Source organism: Aspergillus terreus, genomic scaffold (genome assembly GCF_000149615.1).
Source record: "Aspergillus terreus NIH2624 scaffold_2 genomic scaffold, whole genome shotgun sequence".
Lineage (NCBI taxonomy): Eukaryota > Fungi > Ascomycota > Eurotiomycetes > Eurotiales > Aspergillaceae > Aspergillus > Aspergillus terreus.
Genome location: NT_165925.1, coordinates 654,489 through 674,093, shown reverse-complemented (window position 1 = coordinate 674,093; position 19,605 = coordinate 654,489). Strand labels below are relative to the sequence as shown.

At 52.5% G+C, this 19,605-nt stretch overlaps 9 protein-coding genes across 9 annotated transcripts; 3 read left to right on the top strand and 6 right to left on the bottom strand.

Annotated features, from left to right (window-relative positions):
• Positions 1 to 317: 317 nt before the first annotated feature.
• ATEG_01233 (uncharacterized protein) lies at positions 318 to 2,865 on the bottom strand (the record flags this gene model as incomplete). Its single annotated transcript, XM_001208598.1, has 3 exons — positions 318 to 1,375; positions 1,433 to 2,607; positions 2,804 to 2,865. The coding sequence occupies 3 exons, from the start codon at positions 2,863 to 2,865 to the stop codon at positions 318 to 320; spliced, it is 2,295 nt and encodes a 764-aa protein (XP_001208598.1).
• Positions 2,866 to 4,325: 1,460 nt separating this feature from the next.
• ATEG_01232 (aspartate/glutamate racemase family protein) lies at positions 4,326 to 5,039 on the top strand (the record flags this gene model as incomplete). Its single annotated transcript, XM_001208597.1, has 1 exon — positions 4,326 to 5,039. The coding sequence occupies one exon, from the start codon at positions 4,326 to 4,328 to the stop codon at positions 5,037 to 5,039; it is 714 nt and encodes a 237-aa protein (XP_001208597.1).
• Positions 5,040 to 5,993: 954 nt separating this feature from the next.
• On the bottom strand, positions 5,994 to 6,742 carry ATEG_01231 (uncharacterized protein; the record flags this gene model as incomplete). The annotated part of the gene is made up of 2 exons (XM_001208596.1): positions 5,994 to 6,069; positions 6,111 to 6,742. The coding sequence occupies 2 exons, from the start codon at positions 6,740 to 6,742 to the stop codon at positions 5,994 to 5,996; spliced, it is 708 nt and encodes a 235-aa protein (XP_001208596.1).
• An 815-nt stretch (positions 6,743 to 7,557) lies between these two features.
• Positions 7,558 to 9,422, bottom strand: ATEG_01230 (putative flavin-containing amine oxidase; the record flags this gene model as incomplete). Its single annotated transcript, XM_001208595.1, has 2 exons — positions 7,558 to 8,622; positions 8,682 to 9,422. 2 exons carry the CDS (start codon positions 9,420 to 9,422, stop codon positions 7,558 to 7,560), a joined length of 1,806 nt encoding a protein of 601 aa, XP_001208595.1.
• A 1,375-nt stretch (positions 9,423 to 10,797) lies between these two features.
• Positions 10,798 to 12,002, top strand: ATEG_01229 (uncharacterized protein; the record flags this gene model as incomplete). The annotated part of the gene is made up of 2 exons (XM_001208594.1): positions 10,798 to 11,848; positions 11,896 to 12,002. 2 exons carry the CDS (start codon positions 10,798 to 10,800, stop codon positions 12,000 to 12,002), a joined length of 1,158 nt encoding a protein of 385 aa, XP_001208594.1.
• A 621-nt stretch (positions 12,003 to 12,623) lies between these two features.
• Positions 12,624 to 13,093, bottom strand: ATEG_01228 (uncharacterized protein; the record flags this gene model as incomplete). Its single annotated transcript, XM_001208593.1, has 2 exons — positions 12,624 to 12,706; positions 12,751 to 13,093. 2 exons carry the CDS (start codon positions 13,091 to 13,093, stop codon positions 12,624 to 12,626), a joined length of 426 nt encoding a protein of 141 aa, XP_001208593.1.
• Positions 13,094 to 14,004: 911 nt separating this feature from the next.
• ATEG_01227 (putative aminotransferase) lies at positions 14,005 to 15,322 on the bottom strand (the record flags this gene model as incomplete). The annotated part of the gene is made up of 3 exons (XM_001208592.1): positions 14,005 to 14,707; positions 14,763 to 15,232; positions 15,290 to 15,322. 3 exons carry the CDS (start codon positions 15,320 to 15,322, stop codon positions 14,005 to 14,007), a joined length of 1,206 nt encoding a protein of 401 aa, XP_001208592.1.
• Positions 15,323 to 15,977: 655 nt separating this feature from the next.
• Positions 15,978 to 16,775, top strand: ATEG_01226 (non-canonical purine NTP pyrophosphatase; the record flags this gene model as incomplete). The annotated part of the gene is made up of 4 exons (XM_001208591.1): positions 15,978 to 16,142; positions 16,204 to 16,277; positions 16,338 to 16,519; positions 16,690 to 16,775. 4 exons carry the CDS (start codon positions 15,978 to 15,980, stop codon positions 16,773 to 16,775), a joined length of 507 nt encoding a protein of 168 aa, XP_001208591.1.
• A 369-nt stretch (positions 16,776 to 17,144) lies between these two features.
• ATEG_01225 (peptidase family M20/M25/M40 protein) lies at positions 17,145 to 19,557 on the bottom strand (the record flags this gene model as incomplete). Its single annotated transcript, XM_001208590.1, has 2 exons — positions 17,145 to 18,055; positions 18,180 to 19,557. 2 exons carry the CDS (start codon positions 19,555 to 19,557, stop codon positions 17,145 to 17,147), a joined length of 2,289 nt encoding a protein of 762 aa, XP_001208590.1.
• Positions 19,558 to 19,605: the final 48 nt, after the last annotated feature.

The window sequence follows — 19,605 nt, the reverse complement described above, 5'->3', positions numbered from 1 at the left end:
AGTAGACAGGTGTACGAAGAGGATAAGGAGAAGTTTAGAGAGCGTTTCACGGCGAATAGTTATTTAAGGCTCATGATAATGTAGCATTAACCAGGGAAGTCATCAAAGAGAACATGTCACGATCATGATATGTTTAAAGCCATTCGTATCACAAGTATAGCACTTCATAGGCACAGAAAACAGGGAATTGATTCCAGATGCAAAAAAAATAAAAGAACCTCCGATTAGGGTGAACTAGCCAAGTCAATAGGACTGGCTCTCGAGTATGTGTACTCATCCAACGCGATCAAACTGACCTCCGACAGTCGTCTGCACCATTACGACTTCCCTTGATAATGTGTTTGATTGAGAGGTATGAACTCAGTATCGCTGGTCGGGACAGCACCGGCAAGGTCAATATCTTTCCGTCCCGCACTGCGAATCCAGTCATTACTCCTCATGTCGAGATTGGAGTACTCCGGGTAGATGCCAGTGGTGAGGATACGTCCGGTCGACGTCCGGGCGAGAAGGCGCCGGACGCGCTGAAGAGTAATCCTACCCAACAGGACCAGCGTGAGCACCACAAGCGCCACCAAGAACAACAGCGCGAGCGTCGTGTACGCCGGAATGCCGTAGAGGTAGTCGAACTTGACGCGCTTGACCAAGGGCGCGGCGTTGGAGTTGACGGTCCCGGCGCCGTCGTAGCCCGCGTCCCGCGGAGAACCCAGCAGACTCCTCGTGCCGACGATCAGGTTCGACGTGATGTCGGTGAAGAAGAGGTTGAGGATGTGCGCGGCGGTGTCGGGGGTGCGCGACAGCTCCTGCATGCGGGTGAACAGCGCGACGTTCGTGCGGCCGGTGTAGTCGCCCATGTCGTCGTTGTACATGCTGGTGCTGCCGATGGAATAGGCGCGGCTCAGGGCGACGCCGTGGAAGGAGGCTCCCGGCATGTTGTCCGAGGGCGTGTAGCCGCCCAAGGCGGTGGTGTAGCCCGGCAGGTAGAGGTGGGATTTGCGCACGGTGGCCAGGTTGGGCTGGTTGGCACGGTCCTCGGCCACCAGGCCCCAGAGGGGTCTGACATCGCTCAGGTTCAGCTGGAGGTTCTCAACACCCCAGAGGGGCGCGGGCGAGTTGTTGTCATACACCTTGTCGGTGATGCTGACGACCTGTGCGTCGCGCAGGCGGGTGCCTTGCGCTTTGAACTCGACGGTTTTGATCGCGGTTTTGACGGCGGTTGCGCAGGTGTAGATGGGCATGGACCAGCGGGTCCCTTGCTCGAAGATGGACGTTTCAACACCATCCACGCGGTGTGCTGCGCCGAGCAGAAGTCCGCAGCTCACGTCGATGTTGCTAATATTCGCGCGGTCCAGTCCGCCAGCGCCAGCGCAGAGGAGCCCTGGAAAGAAGACGTCAGTTCAGAGAGGCCGTGTGCTGGACACACCGGGAGACTTACTGGCTTCGTCGAAATAGTCCTGGTCGACATTCCATGGGTTGGGGTATCGGGTCGCGTTGCCCCCAATGCCTGTGCTTATGAGAGTACTGGTGTTTGTGGCAAAGTCGAACAGTTGGCTCGTGCGGAGACCCTGGAACTGTCTGAGATCTGCGTCCCCGAAGAGAGGGAACTCGCGGCCGATGTGGGAGTCGAGATACGAGAAGGACTTTCTCTTGGAGGACTTGGGGTTCGTGACGTTGAAGTATAACATGGTCGCCGCGTTTGCGACCCATGCGGCCTTGTATGCCCTCTCACGGAGCTGCGGGTCGTTCTGCGCGTCAGTCCAGTAGCCTGACGGGTATTTCTGGACAATGTCGGTGAAACCGCCGTGATCGACCAGGGAGATGTTGATGGCAGCAAGGGTCTGGCTGTTGAAGCTGCTGGAGTAGTAGTCGCTCTTGGCGATGGTGAAGTCAATGGACAAGTTGTGACTGACACACTCGGTCTCTGGCTGGATGAAGAGGAGATCCTCCGACCACAGAGCGCCGTTTCTGGACCCAGTCGGGACAGTGTGATTCCGCAGCCCAACCTGGGTGTTGTTCATGTCGACCACTAGTCCTTCAATGAGAACCCTGTCCGTGTCCAGGATGATTGACTCGAGCTGACGGTAAACGCCAACGATATATTGCGAGTTATTGTTCGACGTACGCTCCTGTTCAATGGAGTACTGCCGCCACTGGATGTCGAAAAAGTTGGACACGGACGTTCCTTTGCCCCCGGTGCCGCTGGAGAACGTCTGGTAAACCTCGTCCGGAACGTTCAGGTTGTAGCCATAAGGTAACTCCCAACTGCCGTTTGAATGGCTCACTATCACGGTGTCCGAACCGGGGCATTGGACTGGTGCGAACGCTCCGCAACGACGATTGAACGAAAGATTACTCCGTGGAGGCGTTCCATAGCCAAACGGAGACTCATCCATCGCATATTCAAAAGGCACTGCCTGCACAGGGGCAGCGACCATAGTGTCATGCAATCCCAACGGCGTGATCACACCGGTGATTGAGATAAGCAATAGCGAGAGCGGCACCATCTTGACGATGAAACTGATGTCCCAAGGCAGACCATCGGCGGTGACTGTTTCGAAGCGTAGGATGGTAGGCCACCAGGAACTCTGGAGGATTCTGCCGGCGACAGACCTGCATGCGTGGTTAGTCTTGCAGGATATCGAGATATGCAGATATGGTCTATTACCAGGTAGCTCCATTGTTTCGGTCCCTGAGGACACCCGTCAAGCCCAGAATGAGGATCGTGGGGATCAAGATCTGTACTGTGTGGTGCGTCGTGAGTACGTTTCTCGCAAAATACTCCAGCGGGAAAGGAAAAGGGGCTCACATACAGACAAAAGACCCTAAAGCCAACAGACCGGAGACCTGACCGACAGTGATTTCCATCATCTTGATCAGGATTGCCAGCTAGACGGCCGCGAAAGGACTGTTTCAATGGACCCCTTGAGAGACCGTCGGGGGTACTGTGCGTTCAAATACTGCACCTCTCCTCCCAGCACGACATTTTCACCAGCCCATTCGACCCATACGGCACTAGACCAGGGTTGCACTTCTCCAAGACACTCAGACGCCACATGCGAGAACGGGTGAAAGTTGCGAGTAGCGAATCATCTCTCGATTTCATATGAAACGAGCTCGGCCAGACCCTTGAACCCAAGTCCTTGGGCGCGAGGCTGACCAGGGGGATGGCACTAGAGACATCCTCAAGCCCCAAAGGGGTCATTAGCGTGGACGGATTGTACTCCGGAGACCTGCGAGACCCTGCAATTAGGGCACCCGCTTTCGGAATAGATGCATCAGGGTCTAACTGTAGATCCTTCATTGCAGTTGAGACCAAACCTACTAGAATCCCCAATCCAGTTCAATGATCGTGCTCTAGGTACCTTCTTCCACCATGCAGCGAGCGATGCTATACTGATATTTACTCCAGGGAGGGCTCGGCACCATCAACCATGAAAATACGAATTGGCAGACCGCAGAGCCTCCTGTCAAAAGCCCATTTGAACTCCTCGGATCCCTCCGATTAACTATAAGGGTTAAGCGAATGAAGATCTTGTGTGGCGTCGGCTAGTGCAAATTGCACAGACGTGGCTGCGTTGGCCTGCTCGGACTGGCATTGCTTCTCGTATTTCGACACAGACCTTGCACCGTTCCATGGGTGGGACTGATGAAGAGGCACGCCAAGGTACCGAACGCATGCTACCCTGCCAGAGGCAACCATACTCGTGATGAATTTGGGGTTGTGTTCAGCTGTGATGTCCTCGATTAAAGTTTTTAACTATAGTGTTGTGCTCTTCCGGAGGTTGCAGGCTGCCATGAAAGAGGACAAAGGAGAATAGCGTGGAGAGGGGGTAGCTCGAAGTGCAGCATGCCGGAGGGGTTTGAAGGGGACATGGCTTTAGGACCTCTATGGAGCAAAGTCGTTGAGGCAGCAAAAGGGGCGTACGGCACATAGTATGGACCATTTGATATGGACTAAAAAACCAACCCTTTAATAATAGGGTTCAGATACTCCTGATGGGCAGGTGAAAATGGAGATGAAAAGGGGCCGGTGTTTATGATCGACTCTCTGCAACTACCATCTGTCTAAGTGGATAAAGTAGATCACAGTCAAGAGACTGCCTATACAACTCTATCGTGTACGTTAATTGAGGTTATTCTTCAAACTCAGCCTTTGCACAGGCCGTACTGTGATCCGCTTAGCTTAGGGCTATCGGATGAGCGCTAGAACGGAAAGGGAAAGTTGTCAACTATGCCGGTGACTCACACCACTGTAGTCAAAAGATCACCCTTCGCTGCGAAACATAGAAATTTCCCATTACAACTTTCATTTCTCACAAAATAACAAGATGAAAACCATCGGGATCATCGGCGGCATCGCCTGGCCCAGCACTGCCTCCTATTACCGCACAATCAACGAGCTGACCGCAAAGCGCATGGGCGGCAGCGGCGTGCACTGTGCAAAGCTCGTCCTCATCCAGACGGATTTTGACGAGATCGAGAATCTCCAACAAGTAGGACAATGGGACAAGCTCGCAGAGCTGCTCGGAGAGCTGGCCAGCCGCCTTGAAGCTGCCGGAGCGGACTTTTTCCTCGTCGCGTGCAATACTATGCACATGGTTGCGGCCCAGATTGCGGCCCACACGACAATTCCCATGTTACATATTGTCGACGCAACGGCACAGAAGATTGTCGAGGCAGGCCATAAGACTGTCGGGTTGTTGGGCAGTCGGTATACGATGACCGGCGACTACTTCTCCGGGCGTCTGTCCTCGAACTATGGGCTGGATGTTTTGGTTCCGGATGAAAAGCAACAGGAGGATGTCCATTCAGCACTTTTCAATGAGTTGGCGAGGGGAGTGTTTCGTGACGAAACGAGGATGCTGTTCAAGGGGGTGATGGAGTCTTTGGTTGAGCGTGGAGCGCAGGTTATTATTCTGGGATGTACTGAGTTTGGGCTCCTGGTCCGAGAGGAAGACAGCCCGGTTCCGATTCTTGACACTGGAGCTGTCCATGCAGATGCAGCAGTGGAGATGGCTATTGGCAATGCAGGTCCACAGTGATGGATATCCTCCGTCAATCATTAGGTCAACAGACGTGCTGCTGGACCGCTGTGTCAAGGTATGGAGTGTATTTGTCGATTAGTCAGTATATAGATGGTGACTAGAATATGATGAGCCTCCTGTTCGACCGCACTATATCAGGCCACTGCAGAGTCGGCCCTCGCCCATCACCGCCGCTCGCCCAAATGGACTCTGCGATAGACAGCGCTGCTTGAAAAGAGGGCAATCCTGTCTGTCGGAAGCAATCCACGAACCAGCCTCGAAAGAACACCTGCAGATTCGGCCTGATCGCTTCACAGGCAGCTATGAATCCCGGCCATATCATATAAACAGTTTGCTCTGAGGCCCTAGAGCTCTGAAGAAGCTCCATAACTTGGCGTACTTCATCCTGTAAGATCGCGCTTTCGACATCGTAAAACCGGCGGTAAAAGAAAATTAGTAATGCTTTCTGTATAGCAGCTACCATCGCCGTGCTGGCTGAGGCGTTTTCACAGTCTTTTGTGGGATCCCAGCGGCAGATACTCCGTTCCAGCATCTTGGCGCGCAGTAGGAAGTCGCGTGGGCTGGGACATGCGTCGTCAGGTCGACTGTTGATGAGCAAGTCTCGCTCATTGCCAAGGCGAGTGACATGGGACATCAGATATAGCAGTGCTTCGGGAATCCCAAAGATCTCAGGATACATTGTCAAGTCCCACCGACCAGGATGCTCCAGATGCAGGTCCTGCTGGCCAAGCTGTAGGGATTTGACCTTTGTCATCGTATAGTCGGGAGTGTCTGACCATTGAGAGATACGAAACCTGGAAGCCCTAGTCGTTGTCCGCGGATCAGGGAAGACGCCTAGTTGCTGAAAGGGATCGGGTGACATGTCAGAGACAATGATGCTTTCGTTGACGATGCGCAGATAGGCGTAGCAATGATGCAACAGGCGGACCTTGCGAGAAAGAGTTGTTTTGCTTAGGCCTTTACGTTTGATAAATTGTTCTGTGACCAATAGGCAGGCAAGTAAAGCGTCTGCATCTTCTTCAAATACCTATCGTGGAAGATTAGCATAGGAGCAGGGTACTCAAGTACCAGAAACGTACGTTCAAAATTGCCATCGAAATAAGCGCCATTAGAACATCCTTGTACTTGGCAATTTTATGCGATGCAGAAGCTTCCTTTTGCAGGCATTTTTTCAGTTCATGGCGAGCACGCTGTTTATAATATGCCACTGCATGTCCAGATCCTTTCGGAATGGAGGAAGAAGAGAGTTGAACATGGGTCGCACTCGTTGCTAGTAGCACGTATAGCAGAGCTATCCTGGCATGGCTGGTGGATCCGCCCATTGCCATTTCTGCCATAGTGTTCATAGCACAAGGAAGGACGATGTGGTGCCAGGGAGATTTCTCGTTGGTATTCAAAGGCGCTAACAGAGGGATCACTCGGTCGCGGTAATTGGCCAACAAGGGCCAGGAATCTTCAGACAGAGGGGACGTATTCGAAAGAAGGGGGGAGGGATTGATTTGCAGAGCAAAATCCTGCATCTGTTGGAAATAACTATCTTCCTCATCGTTGTTCATGGCGATGGCATTCGCGTCGGGCATGAGGTGTGAATCAGTACATGGGCTGATGTTGTCTGAGAACAGCGCAGAGTCATCGATCACGTCCGCAAGTGCAAAGTCCAATGAAATGGAATCAAAAAATTCCACTGTACTTTCAGACATAGTAATGGGCTGCTCTATAGTGTCACGGGGACTTGAGTTCGCCGGAGGTATTGAACAAGGATTGATGGACAGCGCTGGCTGCAATTGAAAAACGCCAAAGGGGCCACGACACAATGGGTACTCCTCGGGCTGTGCAATCAGGCTCTGTTCATCCAGCTCTACCAGCGCTTGAGTTGGATCGGCGCCTCTGAAGGAACGGTTGATGGACAGACTCATATCCATCCGCTCCGATTCTACACTCAATCAACAAACAACTTCATCGACCGAAGGACGAGGACAGACCTGTGTATAATGGACGGCGGAAGCGGAGTGCATTGGGTTCAACATCACCAACATCCTTTTCTCCATGGTATAAAAACCGTAACCGGATATCGTATCCGGTGCAACTGAGGTTGGAGAATCGGCACACGTTACAGATTGGTCGAGTCTCATCGCATTTCGTATGGCGAGATCGACAGGTCCCACAGCCACCAAGGGACCTGTCTCTTCCGGAATGCGTTCCCATCTTGCTTGACAAAGAGTGCTCTGGGTGTATGTAGGTAGATAGGAGGAAGGAGGTGATATCAAAGCGTGAGGGGTGTACTCCGATAAGAGGGGAACATGTGGGGTTCTTTAAGCACACAATACACTCACTCTTGCCCACGCACTGTAACCTACAGTGCTTTCTCTACTTCGGCATAGGTAACTATGTATATGCCTGCACTTATGAACTGCGAATAGTCAGTCTTGGGCGACACATCATAGATCTTGTATAAGATTGCATATGAACCTTTCTTTAACTCCCGCTGCTCTTTCGTAAGAGGCCTCTGCCAGGACTACAAGTGCGCTACAGATGACTGGAGTCCCTTAATGGCTTCCTGTGCACCCCGTTCGCCACTTCGAATTGCACCTTCCATATAGCCCTTCCACTCTTCCGCGGTCTCCGTACCGACAAAGTGCATGTCGCGGAAAGGTTCGCGAATCGCATTGCCAACCACACTCAAGACACCGGGAGCTAATGACGGACACGGACAGCCATATCCGGAGTATTGCTCGTTGATCCACTCATGGCCTAGGGACTCAACATACTCCCCGCGTACACGGACTGGGTCGGCGTAGATGTCCGATAACTGCGACAGGATAGCCTCTACACGGGAATCCTTGGACAGCTGAGACCATAGGCGACCTGAATCACCGGTAAGAAAACAGGTCAAGACCCATTTCCCATCGACGGGGATGCTGGTATCCCGGAAGATTGACACAGGCCCTTTGAATGACTGGACCAGACCACAGTACCCTTTTTCAATCCACCATGCGGACTTGAACACCATCATCACTTTTGTATAGTATCCATACCGGAGCGAGTTGACAAGGAGTTGCTTCTGTGGAGGCAGGGGCGGCTGGATATCAATACTCTTCAGTACCGTAGTCGGGATTGCCGAAATGACCTTGCGAGCTGCAAAAGCGCCTTTGGCACTTTGAACAACTACATAGTCCTTCTGAAATTGATGTACTGCAGTGACAGGTGCCGAGAGCTGCACCGTGTCTGGGGGCAGGGACTTCAGGATTGTCTGAGAGAATATCTGGGTGCCTTGCCGCACGCGGAGGTACTGTCCGCCGTGCTTACGATCCGAACGCATTTGGAGTAAGCCCCCGCCGCTCTTGCAATAGTGCAAGAAGTATAAAGCAGATATATCTTGAGGTTCTTGGCCAAGCATTGCACGCGTCCACACGGATGCTGTGGCGATCGCTTTGTCGCTGGCATTGCGGCTTTGCAGATATGCCAGAAAGGTCATGGAGTCGAGCAAGCTATCCTTTGGCCGTGCTGGGTCAATTTTCTGACAGTCAACTTCGACCATGTCTCGGATTTCTGCTAGATGGGTCTGTGTTTCCACGTCAAACTGTTCAAGAGTGTATAGTTAGAACGTGATGTATATACAAGCATCCCTAGACTCCTTACTGGTAATTCACCGTACGGAAACGTGATCCTATCCCCATTGGCATCTTGAAGCAGACAGTTTCCCTCAGTATTTTGCTCAATAAGCTCCGCACCGGATCGAAGGGCGAGTTGATACGCTCGAGATTGTTTGGTATCATTGATCCAGGCCGCGCCTAGATCGACGATGCCGCCACCTCCTGGAAGCTTAGCACTCCATGTCCGTCCTCCGACACGGTCTCGCGCCTCTAGAACAAGACACGAGTGTCCTGAGCGGACGACAGCCTCTGCGGCTGTAAGGCCCGCAAGACCCGCACCTATCATGATCACATCATATTTTCTCAACGGATCGGGTAGAGAAATAGGGAAACAAGGACCCGGCTTAGCAACCACTGCATCCACCTCAAACAACCAATTCGGGGCGGCAAGCTGCACGATAGGGACTAGAGTGATGGCTGGACGATGTTGTCCGAGGAACCGTTGCAAGTGTCTAACATGGCTCCGATGGGCTGGATCATAGTCCACTATGTACAGATTCAGCTTTGCGATATCGTGGATGGACGCTCCTGCTGCTGTGATGACTTTGTGGAGATTGAGAAGCGCGAGATGGATCTGCGACTCGTAATCTGCCGGTACATTTCCTCCCGAAGCCGTTCCCACTTGGCCGGAAACTTGGATGCAGCCGATGCTGGAAGTGATGGTTGCAGGGGCGAAATAAGAAGAGGTGCTGGGCCCGATATCCAAAGGGCGTATAGAGGGAGGCATGGTAGAAGTGATGTACGACGTATAAATTGCTTTTATAGATGCAATGCGGGTGACAATAAAGCAAAACACTGCCACTTGCAAGGATCAAGAAACAAAGATCCCTCCTATACCTCCGGTGAACTGTCCTTCAGTTTCTGTTATCAGTTATCTATCTCGTCGGCATGGTGTATGAGGGGAAGTGGGGATATTCGTCTCCAAATACCCCAACCTGCTTAGCGATCAGACTTAACGGATAGAGCAGGTGCTTCCGATAGGCGTCACGAAGATATGGCCCATAGGAATCATTTTAGAGGGATGGGTCTTATCAAGATAGTCGGGTGTCTAGATTCGACCTTAGGTATAGGGGTATAGGAAGCAGTAGGTGTTTTGGTCCGGGGAATGATACTATGGACTAGATGCCTGTTATCAGCTGTGAAATAAAAGGTAGTCCCTGGCGAGCAGTCAGTAAGCAAATTTGTTTTTAGAACGTCGAGGATTAGTATCGGGCTGTGTTGAACATTCTGTATAGGAATGGCGAAGATAACCCCAATCACGTGATCGGGGTCAACTTCCTTCAAAGTATCAAGTCTGTTCTATTGAAAAGAAATGTCTTCCAATCCTGCTTGCGCCTTTGGTATCAGATAGGTAGATCTGTCGTGAACATATGAGAGCTTCGTGGTTGTTCAGTAGGGACACGCAGTATCTTCAAGCCAACAGACGTATGCAACCCCCGACTACGAAAGTGTAGGAAAGCTATGATCATATGGAATAGTGTCCGTGGAGGAGGGTAGCATTTCACTGAGGTCTGTATTCTATCAGGCCCCTGGCTTCGTTTCAATGTCTATCATATGAAGGTGATTTCCGCGTTCATTGATACCATACATGAAAGCTTTGGAGCCTTCAACTTTGTATGTAGATATGATTAAGCCGAGGAAGACTCACAAGCAACCAGATAGCCCATGTACAAGGACTACGGTATATTGGTAGTGGACAGAGGCAACGTGACCGTTACTCAAGTCTGGCGGAGGTATAGAACTATGGTATCTCCAGCAATTGGACGGCTGTAAAGTCAATCGACTTTAGAATTAAAGTTATTCTTATCTATTCCCGCTGATTGAGAGCCAGCTAACCCATTGGGACGTCCATTTAGCTGATATGAAGTGGTTGCTGGATCTATGGAACCTCACGGGTCTCCGCGTGCCTCGATGACGCCGACGAGTCGGAATGCCTACAACAACAGACTTTGAATTACATTGTTGTGTAACCGCAGTTGACGTATGCTGATAGTTTTGAACTCTTATACTAAAGATGTACGATATGTAAGGCAATCTAGCTGTTACAGATCCATACTTCATATTGGGGATATGCTCGATAATCGCACCTGGGTCGTTTCATGATGCTCCCGAGACAATATTCTTTTCCCTTATGGACGGCAGTAAAAGACTACTGCTCACGTTCATTCTCCGTCGTAGTGCATCTACTGGTGCGGGCTGGCCCTGCCCACTCCATTCGCACCGAGAAGCCATTCGTTGCTGCCATCAACGCCTCTACTCCAACCTGCAACTGCAATACGCAGCACACACCGCGCCAGCAACAACACGGCCTAGAGACAGTGGGCAAAGGCGCCTCAGGCGAGGTCTACAAGGTCACCAACGACATCGTCCTGAAAACCTCCCAGATCTTCGAGCCCCCGTCGGATGCCTCGTCCGCCCGGGCACGATGGTCCTACGCCTCTGAGACTCTCTTTCACACGAGGGTCACAAACGACGAGCGCGCGGTTCTCACCATCCTGCAAAAGCACCCGCACCCGCACCCGCATATCGCCGAGGCGATAGACACGCACTATCCGGAGGGCATATACTTCCGGAAATATAAGCAGCTCGGCGAAGTCGCCATCCCAGGCCAGCAGGGTCGGATCCGATGGTATGTGAATATTCTCGCCGCGCTATCCCATCTCCATGGGATTGGCATTGCACACTCGGATGTGCGCGTGGCCAATTTGCTGTTTGATGCATCGGGACGCTATGCGTATCTGTGTGATTTTAGCACGTGCAGCCCGTTTGGAAAGCCGAATCTGGCCTATCCGTACCCGGACTATGAGCTGCCTACCGATATTGTGTCGACACTGGCGTCTGAAAAGACGGACCGGTTTATCATGGGGTCGCTTATTTATCATCTGGAGCATGGAGTGAAGCCCCGACTGGTGGCTGACCGGGACGGGTCTATGGTGATGCCGGACATTCGAACTGGAAGCGATCTTCTCGACCGCGTTATTGAGAACGCGTGGCTTGGGCAATATATATCGACTGCGCAGATGCTTGAGGACGTCAAGTCCCTTACGGCCGGAATTGATCCTGGGAGTCAGGACCTCAATGCACATGCAAGGTCAACGGAGTCTCTGCGGATGTCGATTAGGGAATGGAGAGGAAATCGCACTAAGCAATATGGTATGTTCTTTTCATTGCCTCTTGGCAATTCATCCTAACAACCCCAGGTTGTGTACTACACGCACTCCCATCAGAGCAGCACTTGCAGACTCTTGCAAATCAGTATAGCTGGGATAAGGGTGTCGAATCGCGGTTCATCGGTTGCAAGTCCTAAGACATGGCTGTCAAGAGGGCGTCTATAGACAGTCATCTTTATACACCTAAGGCGAGCTCCCATAGCCCAGCCATCACAATTTAGCCATGCGCCCATTCTCCTCCAGAGAGAGACACTTTAGAGTTATATCAGCGATCGAACGACACCTAGGATCAGTTAGCAATATTGTCTCACATTCCTCCTCGTCACATACCCCATATGCATCATAGTCTCCCGGAACTCCCTCAGAAGAATACCAACTGCTTCATCCACACCTGCCTCTCCATTATACTGCATCAATCCCAGTCAGTATCTATCCGGTGATTCAAATGCCCTGGGATCCATACTGCCAGCCCCCAGATGGGAATCCGCCCAACAAAACACATCGACGCGCCCAGTGCAATCGCCTTGAAGATGTCCGATCCTCTGCGGATCCCGCCGTCGAGTATGAGTGGGATCTTCCCCCGTGCAACGGGACCGCATTCCCTCAGGGCATCTATCGTGGACACTTGTCCGTCCAGCTGGCGACCGCCGTGATTCGAGATTACCACTCCGTCTATACCGTGGTCGATTGCGAGTTGGACGTCTTCTGGGCTGATGACTGGACATGTTACAGTGCAAGTCCATATCCTAACGGGGTAACTACTTACTCCCTTTAAGCCAGATCTGCAGGGTAGTATTCTTCCTCAGCCACGGAATAGTCTTGTCCCACGTAAGCGTCGAGTCTGCATCAATTAGCAACGAATAAACAACTGGATATAGACCGCACCATATCCCGCCCCGTAATGCTTCATCACGTCGTCCGTCTCCTGTTGAATATTGGGGAATGTGACATGCGGCGGAAAGCAGAACCTGTTCCGCTTCTCATTGAGCCGGTTCCCCAGCACCGGAAGGTCGACGCTGACGAATAGCGCCTTGTATCCTGCTTCTATAGGAAGGTAGCCGCATGGACAGAAGCCAGTTTGATATAGCAACTCACCTTCAGCCCGTTGAATCAACCGACGCGTAACCTCCCGATCCTGGAAAAAGGACACCTGCATTGCGTATGGATTCCCCGCCCCCTCGGCGATGACATCTTCCAGACTCGTTGTCGAGTACGCCGACAGACACATCGGGATGCCGAGTTTTGCGGCCCACGCGCGACGTACCGATCTCGCCTACCGGATGGGCCAGTTTGTGTGCGGCTGCTGGGGCGAAGCCGATGGGTGCGGTGACCTGGATCGTCAGCTTGCTTTTCTGGTAAGATCATGAGCGGTGGGGTGATACTTTTACTCCGAATAACTGCGTAGTCATGTCGATATCATGCACGTCTCTGAGAACGCGAGGATGCAGCTTGTATTTGTCATAGGCTCTTTCGTTGTCGTAGAGACTAGACTGGTTAGTGTGATCATGTAACGGGAGAGGATGTATACGTTGTCATGTCGCCAGCTCCATCATTGTAGTATTCTATCTGTGTCAGCTGTCAGCTGGTATGTTGGACGGGTAGCATACGGCAGTATATTTGTGGGAGGGCTTTGTGGGCTTCTTTTGCTATGTCCCGTATGGTAAAGACCTGGGGTTTATCAGAGGTAGTCGACATCTCGCCGGTCAGCAGTGGAATGAGCTTGGTCTGAGTACGTGTCATGAAGACTGAATTTATATATTCAGCCGGACATTAGCAGTGATATCTCAACTTGAAGCACTCCTAGTTCTACCATTCCACTCTGCTACAGCAAGCGGGGATGTGGAGTCCGGGGAAACTTGCCATTTTCCCGATGGACAAAGGCAGGTCAGGATTGGGCCTGCATGGATGTCTGCGATAGGAAAATGACCAAGGTACGTTGCATACGGAGTACATTCCGTGGCAATACCCGGAGTCCGGCAAGAAGCGTTCATGAACCAGCACCAAACTATAACCGTTACGCGTGAGACAATGACAAATGTTGCTCCTCCTCTGCGAGGAGATACGGAAGAAGAAACACTCATATGCTCGGTTACTGTACTATTTCTGAAGATAACAGTGCTAGAGACCTCTAACCTCTCCTCAAAAGTCGTCATAGCTTTCCTTAATAAACTCAGCCAGGGCTTGCAACCCATCGATCAGTGCCTGGGTCTCCATCCCAAAACCAAGACGCACATAGCCCGCAAACTCAGGCCCAAAGCACTTACTTCCCGGAACCAGCAGGACGCCTGTCCTCTCAAGCAGCTGATTGCAAAACCTCACGTCATCTATCGGCGATTGATCTGAACGAGTAAATTGGATAAAACCGATCGGCCCCGCAGACGGGCGTGTCCACCGAGCGATAGATGCATGCTCGTCGATCCATGCCTGGACGATCTCAAGATTGCGCTTCGCTAGAGTATCATTGTTGTGAGTGATCTTCTCGGCGCAGGAAGGACTCAGCGCAGAGGCGGCGAGTTGCTCATCCACCTGGCTGACGGTGATTAAGCCGTACGCGCGGGCGTTAATCCACAGGTCGATAATCGAGGGGCTATTGCTTGCTATCCAGCCGACGCGGATACCAGCCAGAGAATACATCTTGGAAAGAGAGCTTGTTGCGACGACGTTGGCGTATCCCATGGAGAGGATCGAGGGTGGATAGTCGGCGTCTCCGTGGGGAGGGGATTGGAAGATCGGACGGTAGATCTCGTCGCTAAGTATAATAATGCTGTTTGCTTTGGCGATCTCGACGATCTTCTCCAGGGTGCTTTTTCCCAAGATGGCTCCGGTAGGGTTTTGCGGATTACTGGCCGGTCTTGTGTGAGATCTTTGTTCCTCTGGGGATCAGGGGAACGACTCACTTTAACACGATCATCTTGGTGTTTGGTCGAATCAGACCTTTCAGCTCTTCTAGGTCTAACCCCCATCCATCTTCTTGGTTGGCTCGCCACAAACAGACGTCGGCTCCTAAGGCGGCGGGGACCGAGTAGAGCTGCTGGTAGGTGGGATACTGGACGATGACATGGTCTCCCGGTCCGATGAGGGCCAGGTAGATTAGAAGATTGGCCAAGGATGCGCCGGGCGTGGTTAGGATGTGTTCTGGGGAGAGATGTCCGTTTTCCACGGGGTAGAGGCGAGAGATATTCTCTCGTACCCGGGGGAGCCCTTTGAAGGAGGAGCCATAGTCGAGAGGGATTTGCTGGATAGACTTGAGAATATTGGCATCGCTTCTTCCATCGAAGGAGAGTGTTTCCAGGTCATGCAACGAGATTGGGCGGACGTAAGAGTGTGCCAGGTTGTGCTTTGCTCCCGGGCTGCGAGTGAGAACCCACTGTCGACAGTTAGATATAATTGAATCGTCCGGATCTGAGGGCTAAATGAAGCTTACATGGTCGATCTCGAAAGTATCCAATTTAACCATGGTTGCTGAATGACAATTGACAGTTGTAGAGAGAAGGGTCTTTGTATCAACGCGGAGCGCGGGCTGCTGACGAGCTTTATATAGATGCTTGGATGGTGTACTCGGCAGATGGATACAGCCAAGCCACGCCCTATGTGTGACATCTTCCAGAGGCCCATCTTGACTCACGCAAGTTATACGAAGTCCGCGGGAGACAATACGAGTCTCCATTTACCTAGTAACAACTCGATACCACGTCAATTGTTCCCTCTTAATCACTTCCACCCCATGAGCGTTAACTTGTACAAACGTCTCCACTCTCCCAATACAGGAATCCCTCTCCCACATACTACCAGTGCATGGGTGTCTCCATCTCGCCCATCCATTATCTCAAGGTAAGAGAGGTTCCTATCTGGGTTTACTGTACCGTCCCAAAGGCCTCTGGACTGGAGTTACCTCATATTGAAGGCTGGAGGGCTTGATAGGACATGTAGACCTGGTACCCGGGTCAATCAGCCCTATCAGCCAGGGAACGAAGGCTATACTCCGTACACAACTGAAGATAGCATAGTATGAAATAGTAACGCCCCACTAACACAGCTGATAAGATAACCCAAAACACCACAATCACCCACACCACCACCACTTGCCACTTGCCACTATCACCAACCACAAAATGCCCCCTATAACCTTCATAACCTCCAACCCCAACAAACTGCTCGAAGTAACCGCCATCCTCCCCAACACCATCTCTCTCACGCACCGCGCCCTCGACATCCCCGAGATCCAGGGATCCCTCGAAGAGATAGCCATCGCCAAATGCCGGCGGGCTGCTGAGATCGTGCGTCTCCCCTCATTACAGCCCCTTCCCTTCCAGTATATACTAACCACCAGACGGAAAGATCCAAGGACCAGTCCTGGTCGAGGACTCGGCGCTGGAGTTTCGCGCGATGAAGGGATTGCCGGGGCCATACGTGTTCGTTCATCTTTTCCATGACATGCTAACAGGCCGTGGAATAAACTAATCGAATTGAAGTAAATACTTCTTTGAAGCGCTCGGAAACGACGGGCTGAACCGTCTACTAGACGGGTTTGATGACCGCACGGCTGAGGCAGTGTGCACCTTTGGGTATTCGCCTGGGCCTGGAAGACAACCGCTGTTGTTCCAGGGGAGGATCACGGGTGTTATTGTTCCGCCGCGGGGGCCGCCGGTTTTTGGTAAGACTATCCAGTTTTTCACCTGGTTTGTGGATGCGGATTACTGACGTGGCAGGTTGGGAACCTATATTTGAGTATCAGGGGTCGACGCTGGCAGAAATGGATCATGAAATCAAGGTAATACACTCGCTGCCGGGATTGGGAGATGGAGCTGACAGAAGCCCATATAGAATGGGCTGTCCCATCGATACAAAGCCCTGGTCAAATTCCAAGAGTGGCTGTCGAGTACGAGTCTGCGGTAGCATCTACTTCTTAACCCGCAGTGTTATGACTAGACCTACAAGTATACTACATCGTGACAGTCACCATGGTCTATGAGTCAATTGCTCTATGTACAGATATAACGTATGAACAGCCAGAAAGGCATGTATATAAATGCGGCAACATGCCGATAAACTCGCTGAACGAATGCATAAAAAACATAAACAATAATCACCCACAGCAGAGTCAAGTATATGCAACGAACGGATTGGTATCAATGGTAACATGCAAGGAAATGAGATAGCACATGCGGTATAGCTACACTTTTCACACGCATCGACTGTCAAAGCCACGTGCATGTTAGCGATAGTAATATATGATCATAGAAATAAACGGCAGCGGTTCGCTGGCCTCAAGGTTCAGGCTATGTGAGAACATGTGACTGCCGCGAACCAATGCTGGGAGGCGGCGGAACAGGAGCGATGCGCGGCATCGTGCTCACGACGCTTTTCCGACGCGGACGCGCACCAGCCAATGGTGGTGATTTGCAGGAGTTTCGATCAGGGGAAGGCAGGTCGGGCAGAGCCGCAGTGGGAGCGTCGCCCGGGGATGGAATTTTAGGCAGCGGGCAGTTCGGAGGGGGAGCGCTGGGTGGACCGATTGCAAGCCCCGGCAGGCTTTTGCGCCGTGACACAGCTGCGCCAGCGCGGCCGTCCCCGTCGACAGTGCGAAGCATGGAGACTCGGTTCCGTTGCTGTTCCCGGCGGTGCGATGTGCTTCCGGGTTCTGGTGGCAGTTGAGCAGGGAGCTGGATGGCGTCTTCTACACATCCGTCGCTGACGAGACTCAGTGGTCGTGACTCGGGGGTGCCAGACGCAGCCGTATCGTGCCGGCTGGCAAGTCTCGACATGCGGTGAAGCTTGCGGCTCTGCATCCGCGCGGGGTCAGCCAGAGAAGCCTCGGAGTTAGATGCGCGCAGCGATCGCCTCCTAGGCAGCGTCTGAAATGCTGGGTGTTGGTCTGGCGACTCGCTCCACGCAAGACTATCTATGCTCTTGACTGGAGATAATGGTGGAGAAGGGAAGTAAGACAGGGCAGTAGTGGTCGAGTTATGCTCTTCACTAGGGCTGGCAGGCCCATGGGACTGGGAGGGAGGGGGTCGGGGTGTTTTCGCAGCAAATCTTCGACTGAATGAGGGCACGCTGAAATTCGGGGCCGGCGGTGATGTGCTTCGAATAACCGGCTCCCGGTACTGTCGACTGTGATCGCAGCTGGTCTGAGGACTCTGGTGTGTCAGATATCTTGGGTAGATACAACGACTGTCGCTTTCTCGGGCTGGCAACGGTTGGAGACGCGGGAACATCAAGAGCAGTTAGGACGGCTGATATGGCACTGCCGTTCGGTGGTGAGGCGGGGTTCGCGTTCGGTGGAGGGACTGCAGTGTAGAAACGCGGCTGACCTGCACTCGCTGCAGTCATTTCTGTATGCGTGGTAGATACCGACGCGGAGCGAGATTCCGAGTTAGGTTGGATGTCGACCGGGGGATTGGACGAAACAGGCGAGCTCCGGAGGGACTGGTCGCTTCGGTTTACATCTTTTGAATCGGTGACAACCAGCTGCGGTTGTAGGTAAACCTGGGAAAATCTGTTGGGATCTCTTTTAACCAGTTGTCGCGTGCTGGTCTTGGGGTGCAGTTGATGCTCCAATTCCTCGTCATATAATTTCTCCGATACGTACTTCTTCCCACCACGGGCCTCGATCTGAGCACGCACCGCAAGCAGCCATGAGCTGAGGTCTTCGGGATTGTTGAAGATGAGCAAGAAGCTGCGAGCCAGGCGGCGCGCATGAGAGCGGTGGAAGCCGAAACGCGAGAAGCGATGACGCGACGAATCAACAGCAGCTCCATCCTCCTCTGAGGCCTGGGATACTTGGAGGACCCAATGGCGGCCGGGAATTGCGTCGCTGGCAAACGCGACGGATTTCGGTCCCAACAACAGCATCTTCTCTGGTAACCGGTCATGCTTGCCACTGCCGGCGTACTGCAGGATGTAGCCCGAGGTCGAGAGGATGTATACCTTTTGCGTCCATTCAGACTTCCCGATCGTCTCCGAAAGAGAGCGCATGTGCTTCGATTTCTCCTTTTCCTCCTTCTTCATGCGAGCCGCCAAGTCTTCCGCGGTATCGCCTCTGTGGGGATGGCCGCCCTGGCGGTCTTCGTCTCGGGAGCTGCTCTTCGCATTCGAGCCCTGAAAACGCAAGATGGAGTCTGCCGATAGTGCAGGTGCAGGGAGACTGTCATGCTTAATGGCCTGCGGGTAGGCTTGGAACAAGGGTGGAGGTTTCCAGACCGTGTCACTCACTGTAGACCGGTCTTCAATCGAATGGGTATGATTTCTGGCTGGAGGAGGTATCGAGTGGTGTGATTCGGATGTAGGGGAGGCCACCAGGGAGTGGGAGATGAGAGTTTTCGGCGTAGCACACGAGGGTGAGTCGGTCATGGTAGTGGATCGAGATGGTGTTGGGTGGGTCGTGGGATGCTTCAACTCGTTGATGTGAGGGAGCTTAGTATCTGACTTGCGAGGCTTGTCGCGGCCAAAGAGGCTGCGAAGTCCGGACTTGGATGATTGCCGCTTCACATTGGGCTGCAATGGCACCCGGTCGACTTGCTCAGCAATCTCTGGGTATTCTTCCGGTCGGGGTCTGTATGGTCGTGGAGGGCGCGCAGGAACCGCAACTGCTTGTGATGTAGGCCGGCTGAAATTCGTCTGCAGGGGCGCCAGTCGGTGCCCTCTGCGCTCGCCGACTGATGGCTTCGGATGAGGGATATTCAATGACATTATGGAATGCCAAGGGCGGTCTTGCAGACGCAGTCTACCCGGAGTGTG